Source organism: Eurosta solidaginis, chromosome 2 (genome assembly GCF_040869045.1).
Source record: "Eurosta solidaginis isolate ZX-2024a chromosome 2, ASM4086904v1, whole genome shotgun sequence".
In the NCBI taxonomy this organism is placed as follows: Eukaryota; Metazoa; Arthropoda; class Insecta; order Diptera; family Tephritidae; genus Eurosta; species Eurosta solidaginis.
Window position 1 is genome coordinate 286,336,301 of NC_090320.1, and position 25,638 is coordinate 286,361,938.

Sequence of the window (25,638 nt, forward strand, 5' to 3'; positions counted from 1 at the left end):
ATTGCCAAAAATCTTTCTATCTGAACGATCGGTTGTATGGGATTTATACTATATATAGCTCCGATCAAAGTGATTTTTTCAGAAAATCTTCTATGATATATTAAAATATATATCACCGAGTTTCACGTTTATACTTTCTAAATTAAGGGAGAAATGGCCAACAATCTTTCTATCTGAACGATCGGTTGTATGGGATATAACTATATGTAGCTCCGATCAAAGTGATTTTTTCAGGATATCTTCTATGATATATTAGAATATATATCACCGAGTTTCACGTTTATACTTTCTAAATTGCGGCAGGAATGACCAAAATCGTCTTATCTGAACGATCGGTTGTATGGGAGATATATGTTAAAGTGGTCCGATCCTACCGGATCCGACAAATATCTAATATAATACAAAAATACATCCTTGTGCCAAATTTCATTGAGATATCTCAAAATTTGAGGGACTAGTTTGCGTTTAAACAGACAGATGGACGGACAGACGGACATGGCTATATCAACTCAGTTCGTCGCCCTGATCAATTCGGTATTCTTAATGGTGAGTCTATCTTCTATATTTCTCAACGTTACAAACATCGGATCAAAGTTAATATACCATTTCATGTTCCTGAAAGGTATAAAAATTTTGAGTATTTACCACTGTTTTTACTTTCGAGTACATAATTTTGTAGTAGAAATTTCATGCCTGATAATTTCGATATTTTTATGAACATTTATTTTTGAACATTTCTTAAGTTTTAGACTTTTACGAAATTGCTTTTGAAATTTGTTTGCATAATTTTCTTTACACAATTCCTTAAAGTTTTTTTTTCCTAAAATTAGCAAAACTTAATAAGACAACGCAATAACTGCTAAAATGTGTTAGTAATTTTTGCTGCCTTCTTTCTGTACACAACTGTATTTAAATTGCTATTATACATATTCAATTCAGAATTTCTTAACAACGAAATATGAATGACCACAGCTTTACTTATAGCTTAAGACGGGCGCACAGTGTATGAGATGGATTCAAGCGAATTACACCAAAGTTAATTTTTTTGGAAAGTTTGCTTCATGGTATAAAGAAGATAAGAAATTTAAATATAGGTATGTTCAATGTGAACAAAAGAACAAGATAAGGCTATAAGAAAGTTTTTGTTTGGGGTAAATTCAAAATTTTTGGAGGGGGTCCAACTCCCAACCGCCCCCTCCCCCCCCACACACTGAAGGGGGGTAATGCATACAAACATATACACTTAGTTTGAATGAAATATATTAAGTGTGCTATTAATTTTTCGCGTATAAATCATGCAAAAATGCCACTGTGTGGCGGCGGAAGTAAAATGACGTTTGTTTTTATTCGTATTTAAATGCAAAGTTGATTTTGCGTTCATTCATCAATTCTTTGTCCTCTTGCTTACATTTTGTTTTTAAATACCTTTCTTAAGCGATTTTGTATTTGTTGCTAACACTCAAAAAAATGCTAAAAATTTTTAAAGGTAAGGAACTATTCAAACACGCATTTTTCTGTGTTTACTCTCGGTGTTCTTTTTTTAATTACTCACTTTTTGCTTTCCACTTAATTTTGTTGATTTTATATTCACATTTGTTTCGGCATTTCTTATCAGTTAATTGTGAAACAATAACAGCAAATTCGTTTGTTTATGTATGGGGTATTCCATCCCATTTCGGCCAATTTTGAACCCGACCCCTTTGGAATTGGCTGAAAGTATTTCTTCTTTTTCTAGCTTACGAAAGACGTTTTTCAGAATTTTTTCATCCAACTCAAAAAGAGTTATGAATTTTTAAAAAAACACCGTTTTTGTTTTCAAAATGCTATAACTTTTTCAAAAATTGACCGTTTGGGATCTTTTTTTAAATTTGTTTTTAAATGTACTTTTCGGAAAAAATACAAACAAATTTTTAAAGTTTTTTTTAAATTTCTCAGTTTTTCGAGATTTTTCGAATTTCGCCATTTTTTTTTTTCGTTTTTCTCATAAAAAACTTCAATCAATTCTGCAATCATCCCCACTAATCCCGGAGTGGGCCGATTTTTTTTTTTATATTTTTTTTAAAAATAAAAATTTTTTTTATCAATTTTATTTATATAACAAAAAAATGTAAGAAAATGATTTTTAAGTATTCTTTTCTTTATATATTATGGTAATCTACGATTAAAGTGACTTGCTTTCGCTGCCCAGCAACTGCATTAGGCCGGTATACACTTACATTCGTATTCAATACTTATACTTAATACTTAAAAATCATTTTCTTACATTTTACATAAATAAAATTGATAAAAAAAAATTTTTGTTTTTGAAAATAAAAAAAATATAAAAAAAAATCGGCCCACTCCGGGATTAGTGGGGGAATTGATTGAAGTTTTTTATGAGAAAAAAAAAATGGCGAAATTCGAAAAATCTCGAAAAACTGAAAAATTAAAAAAAAAAAACTTTAAACATTTTTTTGTATTTTTTCCGAAAAGTACATTTAGAAACAAATTTAAAAAAAAAAGATCCCAAACGGTAAATTTTTGAAAAAGTTATAGCATTTTGAAAACAAAAACGGTGTTTTTTTTAAAAATTCATAACTTTTTTTGAGTTGGATGAAAAAATTTGAAAAAATTCTGAAAAACGTCTTTCGTAACCTAGAAAAAGAAGAAAAACTTCAGCCAATGGGATGGAATACCCCGTATACATCTCGACATATTTACGAAGCAAACAAAAACAAAAAAACAAGCTAAATGAGAATAAGTTAGCTCCATTAATTTGTAATACCCAGCTATTTCTGTTAAAAATTTTACGATGACGTGAGCTTTTGAGTTTTTTTAAATTGTCTTTCTCAAATTATGATAAATGGCTCAAGGTCAGGACAGTTCTGTTGGTTTATTAACAGTATTGTAAGTAAAAAAATTCCCGCGAATATTAAAAAAATTAAAAAATAACAATAATTATCATTAGAAAAAAATTATTGTTCTGGCCTTGAGCTCGAATCGAACCTTGAATCGTAAAAAATAATAAGAAAAAAAGAACAGAAACAAATTAAATAAAAAATAAAACTAAATTAAAAGAAAAAAAAACACAAAATAAAAAGAGAAAAGAATATAAGGAAAGAAAAAAATAAAAAATTGAAAATAAAGAAGAGAAACCAATTGGGTTAAAAAATTAAATAAAAAAATATAAATAAAAAAAAACGTAATAAAAATAAGAAATAAGAATAAAATAGAATCAAGAGAAAGAAAGAAAGCAGAATCAAGCAAAAAGAAGCATAAAAAAGAAAAAAAAACAGGAATAAAAAGAGCTCGATTCGAACCTTGCATCGGGAATAAAAAAAGTTAAAAAAAAATAAATAAATAAAAGGAAATAAAAATGGTAAAATAAAACTAAAAACCAAAAAAAAAAAAAATTTGAAAAATAAAGGAAATTTAATTTAGAAAAGTGCTACAAAAAGAAATACTAAAAAAACTTAAATACAAATGTTTTAAATAAAAAACATACAAATTTTGGTCCCAACCCGAATCTGAACTAGCCTCTCGAATGCTAAAAGGGCTTTTAAAATAATAAAATGAGAAAACGATAAAACCCCGGTTCCGATAAAAATACTTTCTTAGCCGGAGCATTTCATTCGCATAACTTGGCCTAGCCAGCGTTGCCGCTGTGTTTTAATTCGCTGGACTATGTTGATTACCTACTAATCTGGTCATATTAGTCGTTCGCGAGATGGTCGAGCAGCAAGTACCTTAATGGTGCTTGTTACCGGAATATTGTGCCATAGCGGTTAAATTCTGCAGCTAGTATAATATTCTCCATCATCAAACTAAAGAAATGGCACGATGGGTGGTCACCCTATCTGAAACCGCGTTTAGTTTCAAATTGCTCGGAGAGGTCCTTCCCAATTCTGACTGGGTCAATTTCTGGATGTGTGTCAATTTTTTTTAGCAGGTTTTTTCCCAAGATTTTGCGCATTGTGAAAATCTGGTCGATGGTTGATTCACTAGGTCTAAGGCAGCACTGATATCAGCCGATTCACGGTGGGCTTAAAATGTATGCACAATATACTTCACATATGCGATGTTAAGAATAATGCAATTGTCCCACCATATTTTGCTGCATACTACAACAACACTGCTTCAACAACAACAACAACCACATTTTGCAACGCAGCTGATGCATGCGCCTTACCAACTCCTCCCCGCCGCGTTTGAATCGCTCCGCAGACAATCCACCATCGCCGTCGGGATTGTTGTTTTTATACCCAGCTGTACTTGTACACAGGGTATTATAACTTTGATTGGATAACGGTTGGTTGTACAGATATAAAGGAATCAAAATCATCAGTATCGAAAAAAATTGCATTGAGCCATGTCCGTCCGTCCATCCGTCCGTCTGTCCGTTAATACGATAACTTGAGTAAATATTGAGATATCTTCACCAAATTTGTTACACGAGCTTATCTGGACCCAGAATAGATTGGTATTGAAAATGAGCGAAATCGGATGATAACCACGCTCACTTTTTATATATATAACATTTTGGAAAACACAAAAAATCTGATTTAGTAAATAATACACCTAAAATGTTGAAATTTGACGTGTGGACTGATATTGAGACTCTTGATAAAAATTTGAAACTTTTTTTAAAAAGGGCGTGGCACCACCCACTTGTGATAACATCAATTTTACATATATTTTTAATCATAAATCAAAATCTATCGTAACAAAATTCGGCAGAGAGGTTGCGTTTACTATAAGGAATGCGTTGAAGAAAAATTAACGAAATCGGTCGAGGACCACGCCCACTTTTATATAAAAGATTTTTAAAAGGGTCGTGGACGAGTAAAATAAGCTATATCTTTGCAACAAAAAAGCTTTATGTCAATGGTATTTCATTCTCCAAGTCCCAGCCAACATTTTTTGAAAATTTTGATAAAAATATATTTAAATATCATGCCCCAAGATGATTAAAAACGTTCAAATTTAAAAGCATTTTCCGTTCGAAAATAACTGCATCGTCGTGAGAAAAATGTACCTTAAATGTGATTATTCTTGAATAATCATTTATGATTCCTATTTCGAAACGCTTTTTATTCATATTTGATATCATTGTAAAATTGAGCTATAATTGTTTTAGAGTAATATTTGACTGCTTTTCAAAGTAATTTTCTGATCATATTCGTTAACATATTTCAATCATTTTGGTTGAGATTTTTGAATCATTCTTGAATACGATTATCATGCATTTATTCTTCTTATCTCATTCAAAATAAGATACTAAATAATAATTTTATTTCATCAGGGGAAGAAAGCATGCGGAAGTAAGCTATTCGAACCACAGGTAACTTGCAAACAAACTTGACCGATATACACCTGCGACTACAACATCCAACATCAGTTATTATCATCTACATCTTAAGATACGGATACGTCACGGGATGTTGAAGCCGTATCCAGGTATGTCAAGATAGTTTCACTCACCTGGGGTTCAAATAGCTCACAACCTTTGTATTGTCCAACCATCTTCAAAATGATTCGAAAAATGATTTTCAGTTTTTGATCATCAAAAGTATTGATATTTGATTATTTCTTTTGTTCAATTGATTGATAACGCATTATTTAGTCAGAAAGAGTAATAAAATTGTATTGATATGTACGGAAATTCAGAATTTAATCACCTAAATGCTGAGTGGGGTGGATTTATAACAATAAATAGGAAAAGTTTCAAATTTTAAAAAATGGACGGGGCACCGCCCCTTTTATGACTAAGCAATTTTCTATGTTTCGGGAGCCATAACTCGAAGAAAAATTAGTTCAGAATAGAACCATATATATATGTATTGTAACGAATTTATGGAAATTCCGCTTATTCCAAACCTTCTGCTAACGTTCGAGTCGCTAAACTGTTGAATAAATACCTCCAATATTCAATAATGCAAAATCGTCTTTATTAGACTACTTTGAAAGTACTTCATAATTACACTTATACTTCACAGGCAATAGCGTGATTAAATCAAACTGGTTCCTGACTACTCAGCTTGCTCTGCTTTTATACTCTCTGTTGCCTTGTCCGCATATTTTTAAAAATGTCTAGACGTTTCTCCCTCTAGAATCTTCTACTTGGTTACCAGCTATATGTGTGTGTATTTGTAGTTTATAGCCTCTCGCATATGCATATGCGTGTGTATTTGTAGTTTATAGTCTTTCGCATAGGCATATGAGTACTACTTCGGGTGATGATTACATGTGTTTAGACTTCCTTACTTGTTTAATCTAGTTTCTGCTATTCATAATCGGGTGTGGGTACATTAATTCCAATCATCATTGATTGCGTGCTCGGGTTCGTCATTCCTGTACGGCATATCGCTGTCTCCATTTAGGATAGCAGAGAAGTGTTCCCTCCATAAACTAAGTACTCTCTGGACATTAGTTACAAGGTCGCCCTTTTCATTCTTTCAGGAGCTTGCCCCGGACTTAAAGCCTTCCATATGTGGCCGAAGTTTTTGGTAAAATTTGCGCGCGTTATTTCTGGTGGCTAGCAGCTCACGCTCCTCCTACTCACGCCTTTATTGATATTTATTATTAGATAATTTAAGTTAAAATATTAGCATAAATTGAACTTTCGTTGGATGAGGTCACAAACTATCCCCTTATAAGCGATTAGTGTAAATGTTATTCGTTGCTGGCAAAGAGGGAGGTCTCCATCGTTAACATCAATTTTATTTGGGGGCATTTGCTTAATTTGCTTATGGGTTATTAAGCAGGCATTTTAATAACTTTTTTGATTTTTCTTTAAAGTAAAAGAAATACCGAAAAAAAGAAGAACACTGACAACAACGGCCGCCGTCCCTTTTGCGTAAAGGCTTAAACGCATTGCAGCTGCAACGTTAAGCTACGTTAATTAACAATCAAAAAAATATTCGCATTCACATTCCCAACAATCGAACAAATAGTAAATATTGAACATTGAAAGAAAAAGAAATAAATCAACAAAAAAAAAAAAATCGGCAGATCAAAACCATATTTCTCTTTTGTGAAAATTATAAAGTTAAAGACGACGTAACATTTGTGTTTGCAGCAACAGCGTGGGAAGTAAACCAATTGCAATTGAAGAACAACAGCGAGTTAAAAAGAAAAAAATTCCAAAACACTCATTGCTAAAAGTACAGCAAGACGATGGCAACAACTGCACGTAGCGGAGGTAATGCTAGTGGTGGTGGTGGCTCAGTTCAACGTCCCAACGGTACACAACAAAATAAGAATTGCCAGTTCAAATTGGTGCTATTAGGGGAATCGGCGGTAGGCAAGTCATCGCTTGTGCTGCGTTTTGTCAAAGGGCAATTCCATGAATACCAAGAGAGTACGATAGGCGCTGCATTTCTAACACAAACGATTTGTATAGAGGATACAGTCGTGAAATTTGAAATTTGGGATACTGCTGGACAGGAAAGGTGAGTTTGTTGATATAGTTATACGATTTTAATTAATAACTTATTCTTTTTCTATAACAATACAGATATCACAGCCTAGCTCCTATGTATTATCGTGGTGCACAAGCCGCCATTGTTGTGTACGATATACAAAATCAAGACAGTTTTCAACGGGCTAAAACCTGGGTCAAGGAACTGCATAAACAAGTGAGTTTTTTTTTATTTCAGAAAATTAAAACAATTTTTGCATTTACTAAGCCTTGTTGACATGAATGTGAATGACTTTATTATGGATGGCTACTCGGTAAATTTTTGTGCAATCTCATTTTGAATAGCATTTGGTAACAAGGCATATTTCTGTGCATCGATTGCTGAGTAGAATACAGCCCTCTTCTTAGAAATACCTTTTAAAAACGCTCCTTTTCAGAGTTTATTTGATATAGTACGTTTATCCAAAAAAATTAAGATACGGTGTTGTAGAACTAGAATCTAGGTTAACCATTGAGTGTTTTAGGAGTAAAATTTACATTTTTGATTTGCGATTTTACTTTGTTTAAGCGTAGAAATCTATAACTCTTACTTCATCGCAAATATGTTAAAAATGGATTGGAAACGTAAGGGCTCTTCCTAAAATCTTTGAAGCTTGGAAAAAAATTATTGTTCATTGATGCATATTAGACTGGGTCGAAAAAAAAGTTGCCAGTGTCCGCCCCTAAATTTGAAGATTATGTCGAGAGGGTTTCGGAAAATTTTTTTTTAATTTTTTCTGATCCTTCGAAATACAGCCGAAACGATTTTTTCGTTGTAACTTGGTTATTTGACGTCCGATATGTCATTATTTTGTCCTTGAGAAGCTTCACATTTCCGTTTAATGCCCTTTTAAGCTATGAAGTCGTTTTCAAATGATTAGGTCAGCTAACAAAATTTTACCCCCCCTAATGTATGTTTTTTCCTTACCAAACGAAAGTACTTAAAAATTCAAGAAAATGTTGCTTTGAAACCATATTACTAAAATAATAAACACAGAAGTTATAGTACTTTCAATATTTATTGCAACTGTTATTTTACCTGATTCTTATTATACTTAGACCTGAAACTCATGATATTTTTGGCGGAAAAATTGCAGGGTTTGCATTGAAAAGTTAATAAAGATATGCCAAATATCATGAAGAGGGGAAGTCAAAGTAAAAAGGTGAGTCAAACCTGTTGTTTCGTATTTATAATAATAACGCTATGCCACAAAATCGAATTTTTTTCTTGGTATTGGACAAAACCCACTTTTTTGTAGAGATTGTGGCTTAAGTAAACAAAGTACTATCTCCGTTTTTCGAACTCAGCCCCCAAAAAATAGATATCGGCTTACGAAGCTCGAAGTTTGAAATAATAAAATTTTGTTAGTTGACCTAATTATGTGAAAACGACTTCATAGTTTAAACGGACATTAAACGGAAATGTGAAGCTTCTCAAGGCCAAAATAAATATCAATTTTAAAAATCGGACGTCAAATAACCAAGTTACAACGAAAAAACATATTCGGCTGTATTTCGAAGGATAAAAAAAAATTAAAAAAAAATTTTCCGAAACCCTCTCAACATAATCTTTAAATTTAGGGGCGGACATTAGCAATGTTTTTTGTTTGTATGGGGACCAACTCAGTCTAATGCATATCATACCATTTGAGAAACGCTTGCCCATTGTTTGCTGGGTACATAGGTATATAATAATTTTTGCCAATTTACATTACGATTAATAATACCTTGTTAAATTGAATTTGAATTTATTTATAAATCCACTTGTTTTTGTTTGGTCAACGACCTGAAAACCAAATTAATGTTCGAGTAGCTTTGTTGCCATTGAAGCATTTTGTTCGCTTTCTCCGTGATATTGGTGTGCGATATTTAAGCTGATTTTGGTTCTGCAATGCCATTTAATCGCAGCTAATTCTGAGATAGAGATCTAGACCTTTTAAATCAAATGTAAAATTTATTTATTATTTTTTATTTTTCTATTTTTATTTCTTCTTCGTCTACAGATAATCTTACAGACAACTTGATTAATTAAATATTTTAAATAAATTTAGTTTGAAGGTATTTACACTCAAATTAAAAACAATAGCCTCAGATTATGTGTTGCATAATCGAATGCGTCTCGATACTGGCTCATTATATGCATAGGTAGATCTATGCGCAGGAACAGTAAAAAGTCTACCCTGTCTAAGTTCACGTGCTGTATGGTTGAAATTTATTGACTCATAGATTTGAGTACGATTTACTTTACCATTGACGATGTTATATATGAATATTATTGAAAAGTAGCTCCTTCTGTCTGACAAGCTTGTCAATCCTAACAGTTTACGCCTTCCCAGATAATTAGGCACGCCGTCAGGCCAATTAAGTTTACATAAAGTAAACTTGGTAAACCTTTTTTGCACCCTTTCTATTTTGTGAGAGTGCATTTGGAAGTATAGACTCCAAATAATGCAGCAATAGTCTAGAAGACTAGGCACCAACGAGATATACAGTGATTTTAAGGTCATTGGGTCAGAGAATTCGGTGGAGTTACGACGTATGAAGCCAACCATTGAGAAAGCTTTTGGTCGATATGCTTTATAAAAGTTAGATTGGAATCAAAAATAAGACCTAAGTCCTTAAACAACGTATTCCTTTCTAATTTATTAATAATAAAGAGCTTCATATCATCAGCGAACACTAAACAGTCTGCTTTTGCAAAAAGATTTGGCAAATCATTGATAAATATAAGGAATAGGAGTGGACCGCAATGCGTTCCCTGCGGTATACTTGACCATGCGTTTACTGATAGAGAAGAGCTAGTGGTGCCCATTTTGACAAATAGTTTCCTTCCTGTTAAGAAACTATGAAAGAAATTTAAAATTTTTCCGTTTCCGTTGAAACCGAAAGCCCAGAGCTTGTTGATCAAAATTGCATAATCAACCTTATCAAAGGCTTTTGAAAAGTCAGTATAAATTACCTCAAGCTGGGCTTGATCTTGGAGAGCATTTACAATTTTTTTTGTAATTAGCATAAGATTTGTGCAAGTCGACTTTTGTGGCATAAATCCGTGTTGGAATTTCGATATTACACAATTTACCTGATTCATTAGTCTTTTTTGAAGTACGAAATCGAATAGCTTTGAAATGGTGCTTTGCTTTACATTAGGTTTGTAATTGCAAACGTTATTGCGATTACCAGACTTGTATATAGGGACAATTGATTCTATTTTCTAACAATCTAGAAAGGTTGAATTATCTATACACATATCGAAAATATTTGCTATTGGAGTTGATACAAACGCTGAATGCAGCTTAAAAAATATTGGGGCAAAACCTTCATGATCCACGCAGGTGCTTCATCCGATGAAATCGTTAAACTATCGATATTACCTAATAGTAGGGGAGCCGACTGCAAAAAACATGTTACATGTTGTAGTCAAATGGGACCAGTATAACTCATTTACTGGTATTTGGGGAAACCTCAAGCCATGGACTTGCCAGATCCTAGCTTGGCAGGATCGTGGTAATTCGTCGATGAAAAGTAAATTTTCGGCCAAAATATGTTTCATAGTGTATTCAAATAAAATGTTCAAATTATGAGAATTGGCAACGCCATGACCCCAAAAGTACCGACTTGCCACCTCCTATCCTGGAAGAAACCCTTGGCAAGTCGGTTCAAAGAAGGAGCAATTGCACCAAAATATGTTGCATAGTGTATTAAAAAAAAATATTCAAATTATAAAAGGTCGCAACGCCCTGACCCCAAAAGTACCGACTTGCCACCTCATATCCTGGAAGAAACCATTGACAAGTCAGTTGTTGTTGTTGTTGTTGTTGTAGCAATGCTCGCCCCACCTAATAGCCGCGACCGATCACAAATTGTCACCAATATCCTCTAACGGGAGTCCAAGGAAACTTGCCGTTTCAACAGGGGTGGACCATAAGGAAAGGGGTGTTAGAGGCGTTGGTTCCACATTACAATTGAAGAGATGGTTGGTGTCATGTGGGGACGCATTGCAAGCGGGGCATACATTTTGTATGTCGGGGTTGATTCTGGATAGGTAAGAGTTTAACCTGTTACAGTATCCAGAACGAAGTTGAGCAAGAGTGACACGCGTTTCCCTGGGGAGTATGCGTTCCTCTTCCGCAAGTTTTGGATAATTTTCGTTAAGTACTGGATTCACCGGGCAATTCCCGGCATAAAGGTCCGACGCCTGTTTATGGAGTTCACCAAGGACCTGCTTGTGTTTTTTCACTTCATACGGCTGGGTTCTCAGGTGCCGCATTTCCTCAAAATGCTTACGGAGATGACTCCTTAAGCCCCTAGGTGGTGCTGGTTCATCAATCAGATGTCTGTTGGGATGCCCAGGTTTCTGGGTATTCAACAGGAACTGTTTGGTCAGCATCTCATTTCTCTCTCTGATGAGGAGTATTCTCGCCTCATTATGCAGATGGTGTTCTGGGGACATAAGAAGACAGCCCGTGGCGATTCTGAGAGCATTATTTTGGCAGGCCTGTAGTTTCTTCCAGTGGGTGGTTTTTAGGCTTGGCGACCATATGGGTGACGCGTAGCACGTAATCGGCTGGCTAATTGCTTTGTATGTAGTCATAAGCGTTTCTTTATCTTTTCCCCAAGTACTGCCAGCGAGGGATTTGAGGATTTTGTTACGGCTCTGGATTCTCGGAACAATTGCGGTTGCATGCTCACCAAAATGTAGATCCTGATCAAACGTCACATCCAAGATTTTGGGGTGTAGGACAGTCGGTGGCGTAGTGCCATCGACGTGGATGTTCAAAATGGTCGACATTTGGGGCATCCATGTTGTAAATAAGGTCGCGGAAGATTTAGTCGGTGATAATGCCAGGTTTCGCGAGGCGAAAAAACTGGAGAGATCAGGGAGGTAGCCGTTTATTTTATTGCATAGCGCATCGATCTTTGGGCCTGGGGCTGTGGCCATTATTGTGCAGTCATCGGCGTAGGAAACGATTGTGACTCCTTCCGGTGGTGAAGGTAGCTTAGATATGTAGAAATTAAACAAAAGTGGGGATAGGACACCACCCTGTGGCACCCCTTGTTTAATTCTCCTTGGTTTTGATGTTTCGTTTCTAAATTGCACCGATGCCTGCCGACCACCCAGATAATTTGCGGCCCACCTTTTAAGACTTGGGGCAAGGGTAGACCCTTCCAGGTCTTGCAGTAACGAGCCATGGTTGACCGTATCAAAAGCTTTTAATAGGTCTAGCGCTATGAGTACTGTTCTATGGTGGGGGTATTGATTTAAACCGCAATTTATCTGGGTGCTAATGGCATTTAGCGCGGTGGTAGTGCTATGGAGTTATCTGAAGCCATGCTGATGAGGGGCTAGCTGCAAATTTGCTTGGAAATAGGGGAGCAAAATGGCTTCAAGCGTCTTTGCCACTGGCGATAGGAGAGATATCGGACGATACGACTCACCTATCTTAGCTGGTTTCCCAGGCTTTAGTAGCGGGACCACCTTGGCCATTTTCCATTTCTCAGGTATGAGAAAGGTGGAAAGAGACAGATTGAAGACATGCGCTAAATATTTGAAACCCTCTTTCCCTAGGTTTTTAAGCATCGGCATGGCTATGCGTCTGGGCCCACTGCTTTGGATGGTTTAGCACGACCAATGGCGTCCTCAACCTCTTTAGCGGTGATGGTGATTGGTGACGCGCCGAATTTGTGTTTATGTGCACGTCTATTGGCTCTCCGTCTATCTTTGTCGACCGTAGGATGCATTATATATTGTCGGCAGAAAGCGCTCGCGCATTTTTTCGCGTCCGACAGCACTTTGTCGCCAAAGGCGATGGAAACTTTGTCTTTGTGCTTAGTCGGATTCGATAGGGACTTTACGATGGACCAAAGTTTACCCACACCGGTAGAGAGGTTACAACCTCTTAGGTGCTCCTCCCATTTCGCCCGCTTGTGTTCATCCACAATCAATCTGATGCGTTGGTTTATATCCCTTATTGGGGGGTCGCCTGGATCAAGCTGTCTTATAAGGTCACGTTCTCTCGCTAAGTTTGCGGCCTCCGCCGGGAAGTGGGGCCGGATTTCGGGAATTCTCCCGGCGGGAATGAAATTTGCCGAGGCGGATTTAATGACCTTACGGAAGGCACGCTCCCCTTGGCGGGCATCAGTCGGGATAGGGAGGGGGCTGCCCTGTGGCGGCTGTCTGTAAAGGATTTATATTCTTCCCACTTTCCTTTTTTGAAGTTTATGAAAGTGCGTTTTTCAGTGACGATGAAGTCGGCGGTACGCTCAAGCGAAATAAGTATGGGCAGGTGGTCGGATGCCAATGTTACCATCGGCTGCCAGTTGACGCAGTTTACGAGTTCTGCGCTCACGATTGAGATATCTGGCGAGCTGTGACAGCTTCCTACCATACGTGTGGGGGCATCTCCGTTTATTGTGCAGAACGTCGTTTCTTCTATTTGATCCGCCAACATCTCACCCTTACTGTCCGCCCGCAAGTTTGAATGCCATAGATCATGATGGGCATTGAAGTCGCCTAAGATAATGCGATTGTTGCCAGTGAGTAAGGCCCTGATATTAGGGCGGTATCCACTGGGGCAACAGGTGGCAGGAGGGATGTAGATGTTGATGATTTCTAGGTTTGCATCGCCTGACCGGACAGATAGGCCCTGACGTTCTAAGACATTGTCCCTGCGGTCGATGCCAGGATCAAATATATAATATTGCACAGAGCGGTGTATGATAAACGCTAGACCGCCTCTATTACCCAGAGCAGGTCTGCAATGCAGATCTTGCTGTGAGTTTAGTCTCTTGAATCGCAGCAATGCGGATGTTGTGCCGCTTCATGAAATCGACTATCTCCGTAATCTTCCCAGTTATTCCATTACAGTTTAACTGCAGAATTCTGAAGTGCATAAGGGGAGACGTCGCCACTCTGGGGGTAAGTGACGGGTGACTACGCCTGGGTTGGGGAAGGCCAGGACGCAATTGCTGTAGTGGCCCTAGGGCTGGGCGTCCTTGGGCAAGCATTGGGGTACCCGGATGATTTGGGTATGCGCCCTGGCAACATGGCGCGATGAAACCCGTCGGGGGGTTGCCTTCGCGGAGACCAGAACATCTAGGAAAGTGGCACCACCCAAGGCAGGATCTGCATTTGGCGGATGTCGCAAACATATATATTCTGTGCTGGCAAACGGTGCAAACGGAGGTAGGGACTAAGAGTCTGTTTCCCTGACCTACACGATTGCTGCCGGAAAAGAGGGGGGGGGGGGGGGAGAAGACGGGGGCAGGGGCTGTTGCTCAGCATTGCTTCCGACTCTACTACGAAGATTGTAGTTATGAGTGGTAGCAGCTGTTTGAGTTGTTGGCGCCGTGGGGCGCGAGCAGCAGCGGGTACTTGTTGTGGCTTGCTGAGCGGGGCTGCTGGAAGGTAGTGGGGGGGGGGGGGGGGCGCTTAGACGTAGACTACGGGACGCCCTTGGGCGTGAACAGCAAGGAGCCACAAAAGATTTATAAAAGTTACGTGGACGTCGGGTTTGGGGATCAAGCCCAGAAAAACCTGTCCGATGCAACCATCCCTTGCACGAGATACACTGAACAGAGTATGACCGTCCTAAAAAGATTATTTTCCGGCAGATTCAGCAAAACCATTTCTCAGGACCGGGGTCAGGAGACGGACCCGGATTGGATTCGATGCCTTCCCGGAGTAAGAGAATATGGAGCAGTCCTGCTGCAAGGAGCTGCTGGGAGGATGACAATTTGTGGGAGGGACGAAACAAATTAGATGGGGTCACACTGAAATGACAGTCCTTGGTCGCGAAAAATCCCGAGTCGCTCCGGTACATAGAACCGACTGCCTTGGGAAGCGATTGACAAGTCGGTTCAAAGGACACGGTATGCTTGAACTATGTTTTATTCCGAAGTCATACTATATCGGTTTTTTTGCGGATTCCTTCTTTGGAAATTGAATTAAGCTCAGCAATACAAGTTTACGAAAATTCCCCTAGCGCTTTTTGAGAAAATTGTAGTTCAGTGCATCGTCATGTAATATGAATTACACTGTTTGGCAGTGAAAATATTCTCTTGACGAGATATACCTCAACTCGTTGGTCTAGTCGAGCACATAAAATCTGCATACTTAGGGTTTCTAATAGACCCTCAAATTTTGGAGTTAGGGATCAAAAACCCATTTTTCATAGGTTGATTCATATAATATTCTACAAACTGTTAATTTGTAAAATGTTATATATATGTATATGACTTGTACATAATTAGCATCGATGAAATGTGCAACTTATACTTTGCACTGAATCAGCCCAATTACGCTAAACTGATTTAAAAATAGAAATTTTAACTCTTATTCAAGAATTCAAACATGGAGCGTTTGGTGTAAGGCGCACAAGAAATAAATTAGCTAGATCACCGGTGGACCTTACCCTTGAACAATCCATCGATGCTAATGCAGCAAACACTTAAACAGGTATAACCGACTTCACAAATTCGATTTCAGCCAGTCAACGATGGGCCCTTAGTCACATTATGCGCCCTAAAGTATTATCTCACGTATTCCAACAGGCCGTACTTACAAACAGTGATGATATTCATATGCATTGCAAAAGAGTCGAATCTAAAGGGACCCGAAATAATCTCGAAAGCATAATTTCGGTTGTGAAAAAATCAATAAATCCATTTCCTTCAAATAATCACAAAGACGTTCTCTTCAATATATCCACTGGTAGAGCAGCTTCGTCTGAAGTTGCAGACTTCCTTCTAAACGTCGTGTCACTGGGAAAAAAACAGAAGGTAACTTTTATGGAAAATGTTTCTGCGGCACCTGGTAGTTTTGAAAAACTGAATAAGCGGAATATAATTTCCAATTTTTCCACTCAGTGTGCAAAAAAGAAAATTTGCAGTAAAGATGGAAGCAAAACGGCTTTGCTTAAGATGGAAAGAGATGTTTTTGGAAGGCTTTTGGGTATAGCTGCGAAAAAATGTAGATATTGAATTTTGTCTCACTTTTCCACTAGCTCCGGTAACTCCAGCATTATTTCAGTATTCGGGAGAAATGAATCGTACCGAAAAATCAGCGTTGGCAAAACTTTTGACATCTCGCGCCAACCCAGTGTCCCCCTTCTGTTAATGTGGATATAATCGACGGTTTCTCTTTTTTTATATCATCTTAGAGCCTCACTCCCACAAACATGCGGAAAGTTGGCCGAATCCATCTTGCAAAGAGTATGTAGCACTTCGTCAACAGAAATTCATCTAGTCTTCGATAGATACTTTCATCCATCTATCAAAGATCTTCAAAAGCAGACGCGTAAAGAATTTGACGTTCCATTCACTATACGTGGTCCGCTTCAAACACGTCCAAATGACTTTGTAGGTAGCTTGAAAAATTGTCGTTTTAAGGAGTGCTTCGTGAGATTCTTAGCAACTCATTTGGAGAATGACGAAATGGCGTTTGTTCTACAAGACAAGAGAGTTTTCATAACAGTCGAGGAGCAGTGGTTTTCGTTGTTAAAAAAGTGGAAGGAAATTTAGAATGCCAGCACGAAGAGGCTGATGCCAGAATAATGTTTCATATATCGAAATTGGCGCCCAACTCAAAAGTTCTCGCAAAAGCATCGGACACTGATGTTCTGATTATTTTACTAAGTAATTTATACAAAGTTCCTGACAAGCAAATTTGGCTGGGTTGTCCTCAATCAACAAAAAAGAATCGCATCCTAGATCAAGAGTGCATAGATTGTTCGGACGAAGCGTCCATCCTTGGTTATACATAGTGCTTAGCTCTGCCAGCATATCATGCTTTCACTGCATGTGATTATACAGCGTCGCTTTTTAATCGAGGGAAGGCGAGGCTTTTTAAAATTTTGGAAGGTAATAAACTTTTTCAACAAGCGTTTGCTTCTCTGACTGATCCAACCGATGTATGTATGTGATGAAAAAAAGATGGAAGTTCTACAGGAATTCACTTGTAATATGTATAATGCGAAATGCTACGTCAGTGTCAACAATGCAAGGTAAAAATTTTCCAAAGGATGTACGGAACAACAAAAGATTATGAAAAATGTATGAAGAAAATTAAGGGCTTTGACTCAAGTACTATCCCACCATGCTGGAAATCCCATAAGCAAAAATTATTAAGGACAGCTTATGTCAGTTCCATGTGGCTAAACGCGACTGAATCAACTTGTGTTAAGTTTCCTGCGGAAGAATGTGGTTGGTTTAATGATCACGGAATTTTTAAACCACGCTGGTTCGACGGTACGTCTTGATGTTGATGAGGTGTTGAGATTTTCTACAAACAGTTCGGAAGAAAATGTAGACTTCGATAAAATAGTGTTGGCCGGAGATGAATCTAAGTACTTTTTGCACAGTTAAAATAAAATATGTAAATATATTCACTTTAAGCTAAATGAAACTGAAAAATATTTAGAAAAAACACGCATTATGGTGCTCCTTATTTCGCAAATGTGATCTTTATTTGCAATGCAGCTCGCTAGGCGAAACAATTTTTTTCATGTGCATATAACTATACAACAAAGGCGCAGACTAATGTAAACATTTTTTCTTTAATTTATGAATACAGCCATGTTGGTTATTTCATCATGTTTGAAATATGCATTAATAAATAATCTCTAAACCGTATGCGAATATAATCCTTAGTATTAAATCTTTTTGAAATAGTGTAAACAACTGTGAACTTAAAACCTGCAAATTTTTTTTCCTGCGACGTGTATGAGAAAATAAGATTACCCTTCATGCAAAATTTCAGATCGGTAAAAGATGTAACATATAGTGCACCACCTTTCAACCGACTTGCCAAGGGTTTCTTCCAGGATAGGAGGTGGCAAGTCGGTACTTTTGGGGTTGGTGCGTTGCCTGCTTTCATAATTTGAATATTTTGTTTGAATACACTATGCAACAAATTTTGGTGCAATTGCGCTCCTTCTTTAAACCGACTTGCCAAGGGTTTTTTCCAGGATAGGAAGTGGCAAGTCGGTACTTTTAGGATCGGGGCGTTGCCACCTCTCATCATTTGAGCATTTTATTTGAATACACTATGCAACATATTTTCGCCGAAAATTGACTTCATCGACGAATTACCACGATCCTTCCAAGCTAGAATCTGGCAAGTCCACGGTTTGAAGTTGGCCCAAATACCAGTAAATGAGTTATACTGGTCCCATTTGAATACAACATGCAACATGTTTTTTGCAGTGGGCTCCTGGACTAGTAAGGGCAAATTGTATGATTGCTAACTGCGTTGCATTTATGATACACTCTCTGACAGTAATTGCAGCATCGGCAGGACTTTCAGACACTGTATTTTCAAAGAAGAATCTAGTTGGATAGTCATTGGTTTTCTGTGTTGAATTAATGTATTGCCAAAATTTGTTAGGCTTAGATTTTCACATAGATTCAACTTTTGACAAATGCTGTTTTTATAATAATTATTACAAATATCTTTAAGTTCGACTCTAGCACCTCATCCTTGGTCTTATTCTGTAACTCGATTCGAAAGGAAGTTTGTTTAAATTCGGATTTTTTCAATTCGCAAATCTACTTTTTTACACATTTGAAATACTACTTGCGAATACTTCATTCGATTTTCGAAAACTTGGAATTATGTATATCGTGTTTCATTGTAAATATATACATATAATAATAATATAACTAGGGTTCACCAAACCCGTTGATCCTGTTTTTTACCTCTAATCCAGCGATCTTGACAGACAACATAATTTCCAAATAAATTCCATATAAACTAATAGCTTCCGAAAGGTTGCCTTCAATGCCAGACTCGGTTCATATTCGTCGGGTGTATTGCTAAAGTTTGTACGAGTTTCTCCGAAGCGTTTGTTGTTGTCAATCGGCATGTCAAGAATATGATAGAAAGTTAGAGCATACATACCCTGGCGCTCCGCCATAGAAGGCGGTGTGTGACCTCAGGGCTGGAAATGTTTCTGATTGACTCGACATGGGCCTTAATGGTCGTTCACCTCTTGATAATGACTCGAGGGCTAGGATAAGGAGAACGTGACCTTATAAGGCAGCACGACCCCTGCGACTCCCAAATAAGGGATATAAACCAACGCATCAGATCTTGTGGATGAACACAAACGGGCGAAATGGGAGGAGCATTTAAAGAACCTCTATTACGGTGTGGGTAAGCTTTGGTCCACCGTAAAGTCCCTATCGAATCCTTCCAAGCCCAATGACAAAATCTTCATCGCCTTTGGCGATAAAGTGCTGTCGGATGCGAAAAAATGCTCGAGCGCTTTTTTGCCGACATATTTAATGCATTGCACGGTTGACAAAGTTAGACGGCGGGCCAACAAACGCGGACACAAGCATAAATACAGCGCGTCCCCAATTACCATCACCGCCAAAGAGGTTGAGGATGATGGTTCATGCTAAACCATCTAAAGCAGTGGGCCCAGACGGCAAAGCCATGCCTATGCTTAAAAATCTAGGCCAGTAGCCAAGACATTTTTATAGCCATTCTGCTTCCCTATTTGAATGCAAATTTGCAATTAGCCAGTCATCAGCATGGCTTCCGAAAATTACTTAGCACTACCACCGCGCTAAACGCCATTAGCACTCAGATAAATTTGCGGATTAAACCAAAACCCCCACCATAGGACAGTACTCGTTGCTCTAGACCTGTCAAAAGCTTTTGATAGGGTGAACCGCAAGCATTATGAGGAAATACAGCATCTGAGGGCACAGCCCTATGAAGTAAAACAAATAAACAGCTCGTCAGTGATATTTACAAACATGTCAGGAATTGCCAGGTGAGCCCAGTTTTTAAAGAAAAATACCCAGAACCCGCAGAAGAGGAACGCACTCTCCCAAGGAGACCCGCGTCACTTTAGCTAAACTAGCGTCACTCTAGCTAAACTTCGATCCGGGTACTATAACAGGATAAACTCTTATCGAGAATCAACCCCCACATACATAATGTATGTCCTGCTTGCAATGTGTCCCCACATGACATCAACCATCCCTTTAATTGCAATTTGGAACCAACGCCTCTAGTACCCTTCTCACTCTTGTCCACCCCTGTTGAAACTGCAAGCTTCCTTGGACTCCCGTTAGAGGATATTGATGACAATTTCTGATCGGTTGCGCCTATTGGATGGGGCGAAGCACTGCTACAACAAAAACAACAAAAACATCCTATTATAATTACTTTGTCATGATTTCTCGTCATCTCTTCTCAATTTTGGTTTGGGGCAAATCGCTTTCGGCATAGTGATCCTCAGTATCCGTTCCGTTGTGTTCTTTATTGATAACTTTTTATTTTTTTTAAATTGTGATAATTAAAATATTTTTTTCAAATTCCTCATTCTCAGGCATCACCGAACATTGTTATTGCCCTGGCTGGCAATAAAGCGGATTTATCTAATATTCGTGTCGTAGAATATGAAGAAGCAAAGCAATATGCCGAGGAGAACGGTTTACTCTTTATGGAAACTTCGGCAAAAACGGGAATGAACGTAAATGATATCTTCTTAGCTATTGGTAAGTATTTTCCAATTGGTAACATTCATAACTTTGTAGAAGTGATTATTAATTTTAATGTTCATTATCCTTTACCCGTGGCTGTGTTAGCTCGAAGAAAACAAAATACGAAATTTCTTTCAAATAAAAATACAAAATTACATTTACAAGTGTTATTTGTCTTAAACGAATAGACACAGAGCTATAACGTTACAAAAAAAAAAAAAAAAAAAAAAAAAATGCCACCAACCAACAATCCAGAAATAATCCGGAAATAGTTTTGTTATAATCCCAAATACAATACTGAAATGTTCCCGAAAGCAATTTCGAAATAGTCCCAAGATTGCCCCTAACAAAATTATAGCAAACACAATCCCTAAAATTTACGAAGGTAGCTCCAAAAATATCTCGATATGGTACCTAAAGTCTTGAAGTGAGACCTAAAATAGTCGCGAAACAAATTTGAAATCTGTCGGGAATTGTTCCCAAATACCTCTGTTATGATCCTTAAAACAATCAAAAAAACATACGAATTTAACTTGAATTAGTCTCCAAATTATCGTTGAGACCAAACCAAAATGTTCGAAATTGCAAAACTATTTCGAATATGGATAATTTATCTTGAAATAGTCATAAAATTGTCTCAAAAACAATCCTGAAACCGACCAAACCAAAACTAGCAATAAGGTACTAGGACTTATAGAATAATTCCGTTTTCTAGGCAAATATTAAAAGTTTCTGGGACCTAGTTTAATTGCTACCTCGAGACCTGGCAACCCTGCTGCCCCCCCTAGTAGCTGGACCCTTGACTCGCCGGCGTACAACACGAAGACAGAACTTGCCCGCGGTAGGTATGTCTGTCATAAGAGGCGACTAAAATACCAGATTCAAGGGGTTGTGTAGAGCAACCCTTTCCGGTTGCCAGCGAAATATATAGAAACCCAATTGTCAACCTCACCTATCCGTGGCGAATCCTTTTTCATTAACAGCCGAGGCTCTGGCGACCCCGAACTCCTCATGGATCTAGCGTGTAATCGTTCCCGAGATGTTCGGGCTTGGTACCGGAACGTACCGGATCTGCATTCGGCAAAGGACCATCAACATCGATAACACTCCCCAAGGCCTTCGTTGCTTCCTGCAGCTCGCACTTCTCACATATGCTGTTACTGACGGCGCCCAACTTATAAGTGACGCTTGATTTATTATATGCAAGTCCTGTCTCTTTCATTTCTCCTTAATTGGATTGGGTCGTCTAGCATCGATTCATCCTCTGTTGCCAACTCATCGGCCTTTTTGTTAGCTTCTATCCGCTTATGACCGGCCAGACGTTAGTCTCTCCAATGGTTCTTTGCATTACGGGATACTTCTCGATGAAGTACTGTGTGAGATTATTGCCTTAATGGCCGCCTGACTGCAGTCTAGGCACGCTTCCGACAGAATTTCGTTTGCCTTCTTCATGGCAATAATTTCTGTTTCAAAGGCCCTGCAGTGGCTTGGCAGCCTGTAGGATCTACTTATTTGTGGATTGACACATTAAACAGTAGACCAACCATCGGTATACACGTGCATAGTAGTTTCTACTATATCCACACCCTTGAGAGAACCCCTCTAGCTATATTTAAGATTTTTTTGGCTTGTGCTTTATCTTTCAAAACGATGGATACTCAATATTTCAAATTTATACAGAATTTTGCAATTTGGAAAAATATTTTGAATGCAAACAATGAAATTCTGAAATTTTGTAATTTAACTTTAAAAGGCTTACCCTTATTCAAAGAAATATTATAAAAGGTTTATAAAGTTTTTTAAATGACATTTTCATACAAATCTATGAAAGCTTTATAAACCTATTTTTTACGAATAAGGTGGTTAAGTTTCTATAAAAAGATGCTTAAAATATTGCAACGAAATTAACATTCCCCTTTCTGCTCCAAATAGCTAAGAAATTACCCAAAAACGATGGGGCACATAATCAAGGCGCTCCTGCTGGTAGAAGGCTGAACGATTCTGAAAATAACCGACAAACAAGCAATTGCTGCAAGTGATGTCCTTTTGTAGGTGAGATTCGAAATTGAAATGCGCCTTATTTTAGTTTTATAACTAATTATATAAACATTTTTCTATATTTGCAGAAAATAAAATTTCCAACGAGAGATTTGAAAACGTTATGCTGATAATTATAAATAAAACAATTAATATTTAAATTACAATTAAAAAAAAAAAACAAAAAAAAAAAAAACAAAAAGAAGCAAATGTAAGAAGGAGGATGAGGAAGTTGAGTGGGAAAGCAACCAATAATAAATAATATTAAAATTTAAATTATAAAATTATGATAAAACGATATGATAATGATATGAGAATAGATTAAAATAAAGTCACATTAAAAAAAAAACCTAAACAAATGCCTCCCCTTATTCAGCTCCAACATACAATTTTAAAAGAGCAGCGTACTATCCTATACATACACACATATAGTAAACACGCACCCACAGACTCACACCTGCCTATGCGCTAACGAATAAAGCAGATACTACTTTGCCCCCGCCTAACCTTCACGTATACCCCCTCAACTACATTTGGATGCATACAGCGTTTAACGTATGTGTTAGTTACTTCGCAAGCATGAAAAAAGAGAAATTGAGAAGTTTATTAAGTAATAATTAAAATCATAATTATTAAATGAAAGTTCAAAAAAACTTTTTGAGAGATAAGTAAAATGAAAAAAAAAAAAAAAAAACAAATCTACATATACTTTATATATAAAAGTAACGATTATATAATAATGATCCGTTGAATTATGCATACCAAGATCACTTTTTATTGTAGAACGTTACAACAAAATTCCAGGCAGCAGTTGTTGTCAATATTATTGCATGTAGCTTTCAATGCTTGCTTTTTTGTTTAGCAAATTACAAGTATTTGTATGTGTGAGATTTTGCCATGAGTTTGACGAAGCTTCTTAGCATAACTTCAGGCTAGGACTCTTAATTGCAGTTACAAACTTACATATTGTAAACATATAAAAATACATACATGCAAGCGCCACATATGCTAATTTGTTTGCATATCGTCAGTCGGTGTAAAGGTGGTAGCATTTTTTTATATAATTTTTATTTTGTCGCTTTCTTTTGGCTAAGTCAATTTTCCTGTGTCAAACAAATCACTAAAAACATACTTTAAATATAGCAATTCCAAATTGAAATTTACTTTTGGTTAGTGTACGTATTCTTCGCTAAAGAACATTTACTGTATCATATAGAACACAACATTAATAAGATGTGATGATGATGTTGAAGACGCAAGTATCATGTTAAATAAATATAATTAAAGTAAAGTAAATAAAAACTATCAAATCGTTTAATTAAATTTTTAATTTCACACATTATTGAAATAAAATATTATATACATACCAATATATTTAATTATTATTGTTTTTAAAATATGTATGTATGTATTCATTAAAACAAAATTATAAAAAAATTATTTTTTAATCGAAAATTAAAATTTTACGTATAATATTTTCCAATTATACATATTAAAATAAATTTACTATTATTTGTATGTATGAAAAATCATTATAATATTAGTAATGCTAATATTAATAAAGAAAAATTCCGATGAAATAATAAATCATAAAATGTATAAGAAAATCCATAAACATACATATGTATAAAAATATTAATAATAATAAAAAAATAAGAAATATGTGTTTGAAATGTATACTAGACAAAGTTTAACAAATATGCCAAACGTTTTTTTTTTTTTTTTTTGAACTAAAAGAACCAAATATCTACTTTGCAATTGTTTTATGAGACTTCTCTTCCAAGATTGAAATGTAGACGAGAAAATAGTCAAATAGCTGAAAATGAATCTTACATAATTCCACCACAAGGGACGATTAAGACTTCACTACAGATAAATTCAAAGATATTAAGAAAATTCTAGGCGCACAATTTTTCAATGGGGTGCTAGGATTCTATGCCTTGCAGAAATGGGTTCTGTGCTTTATAGCGCCTCACAAATTACGATGTACATATGTTTCATTATCGTAATAAAGTTCCTACAGAAATATTTCCCGATCTTCGCTCACCCCGGCCAAACGTTTGGTATCGTAGAGCATGAGCTGTACCTAGAATGGATATAGCTCATCGAATAATAATGTACATCACCGCTGTCCAGGCTATGCTGTACGAATGATTGAAAACACTGTTGTCCAGAAAGTTCATATGTCGTTGGCAATAGATGAGGGCTAAGACTTCTTTCGAGTCTCTAACTAGCTTCAGTTAAAGCAAAGAAATAAAGTAATGACTGGCGACCTGTTATTGAACTCGACCATAGTCGTATAGACATTCGGAAGTGGAATACAAATAAAGGAAAATACCTTACAAGGTAAGTAAAAATTTTATTTTAGATCATAAATTGAAGATAAGAACATAAAAAATACCTCTATAAATAAGACATCCTTCCATCATAAAAGAGGTGCGGGCGAGGAGCTTTCCGAACAGGCATTTATGCCACGAATATCATTAGAACTCAAAAGAAATCGCTTTGTCAGGTAGAAAGAGGCACTGCACCAGCTTGATCCCTCTTGGTGCTCCGAATTGGGGTTGGTTATCGCGAAACAGGGATAGCTGACGCTATCTACTAGGAAACTTACAAAATCTCCTTAGCGGTAATCACCAAATTAATGATTATGATGATGATTCTGCGAT

General features: G+C 36.9%; 1 protein-coding gene across 10 annotated transcripts in view; it reads left to right on the top strand.

Annotated features, from left to right (window-relative positions):
* Rab5 (RAS oncogene family member Rab5) overlaps positions 1-22,984 on the top strand; it is a 41,627-nt gene extending 18,643 nt beyond the window's left edge. For 7 of the 10 annotated variants that reach the window (XM_067768356.1, XM_067768361.1, XM_067768359.1 and 4 more), the window contains exons 2-5: positions 7,058-7,430; positions 7,496-7,616; positions 20,779-20,947; positions 22,865-22,984. In XM_067768356.1, the coding sequence (XP_067624457.1) occupies positions 7,156-7,430; positions 7,496-7,616; positions 20,779-20,947; positions 22,865-22,971 (672 nt within the window). In that variant the 5' untranslated portion in view covers positions 7,058-7,155 and the 3' untranslated portion in view covers positions 22,972-22,984. Of the gene's footprint in view, positions 1-6,777; positions 7,431-7,495; positions 7,617-20,778; positions 20,948-22,864 lie in introns of all 10 variants that reach the window. The other 3 variants (XM_067768358.1, XM_067768357.1, XM_067768360.1) reach the window with 2 other exon arrangements.
* Positions 22,985-25,638: the final 2,654 nt, after the last annotated feature.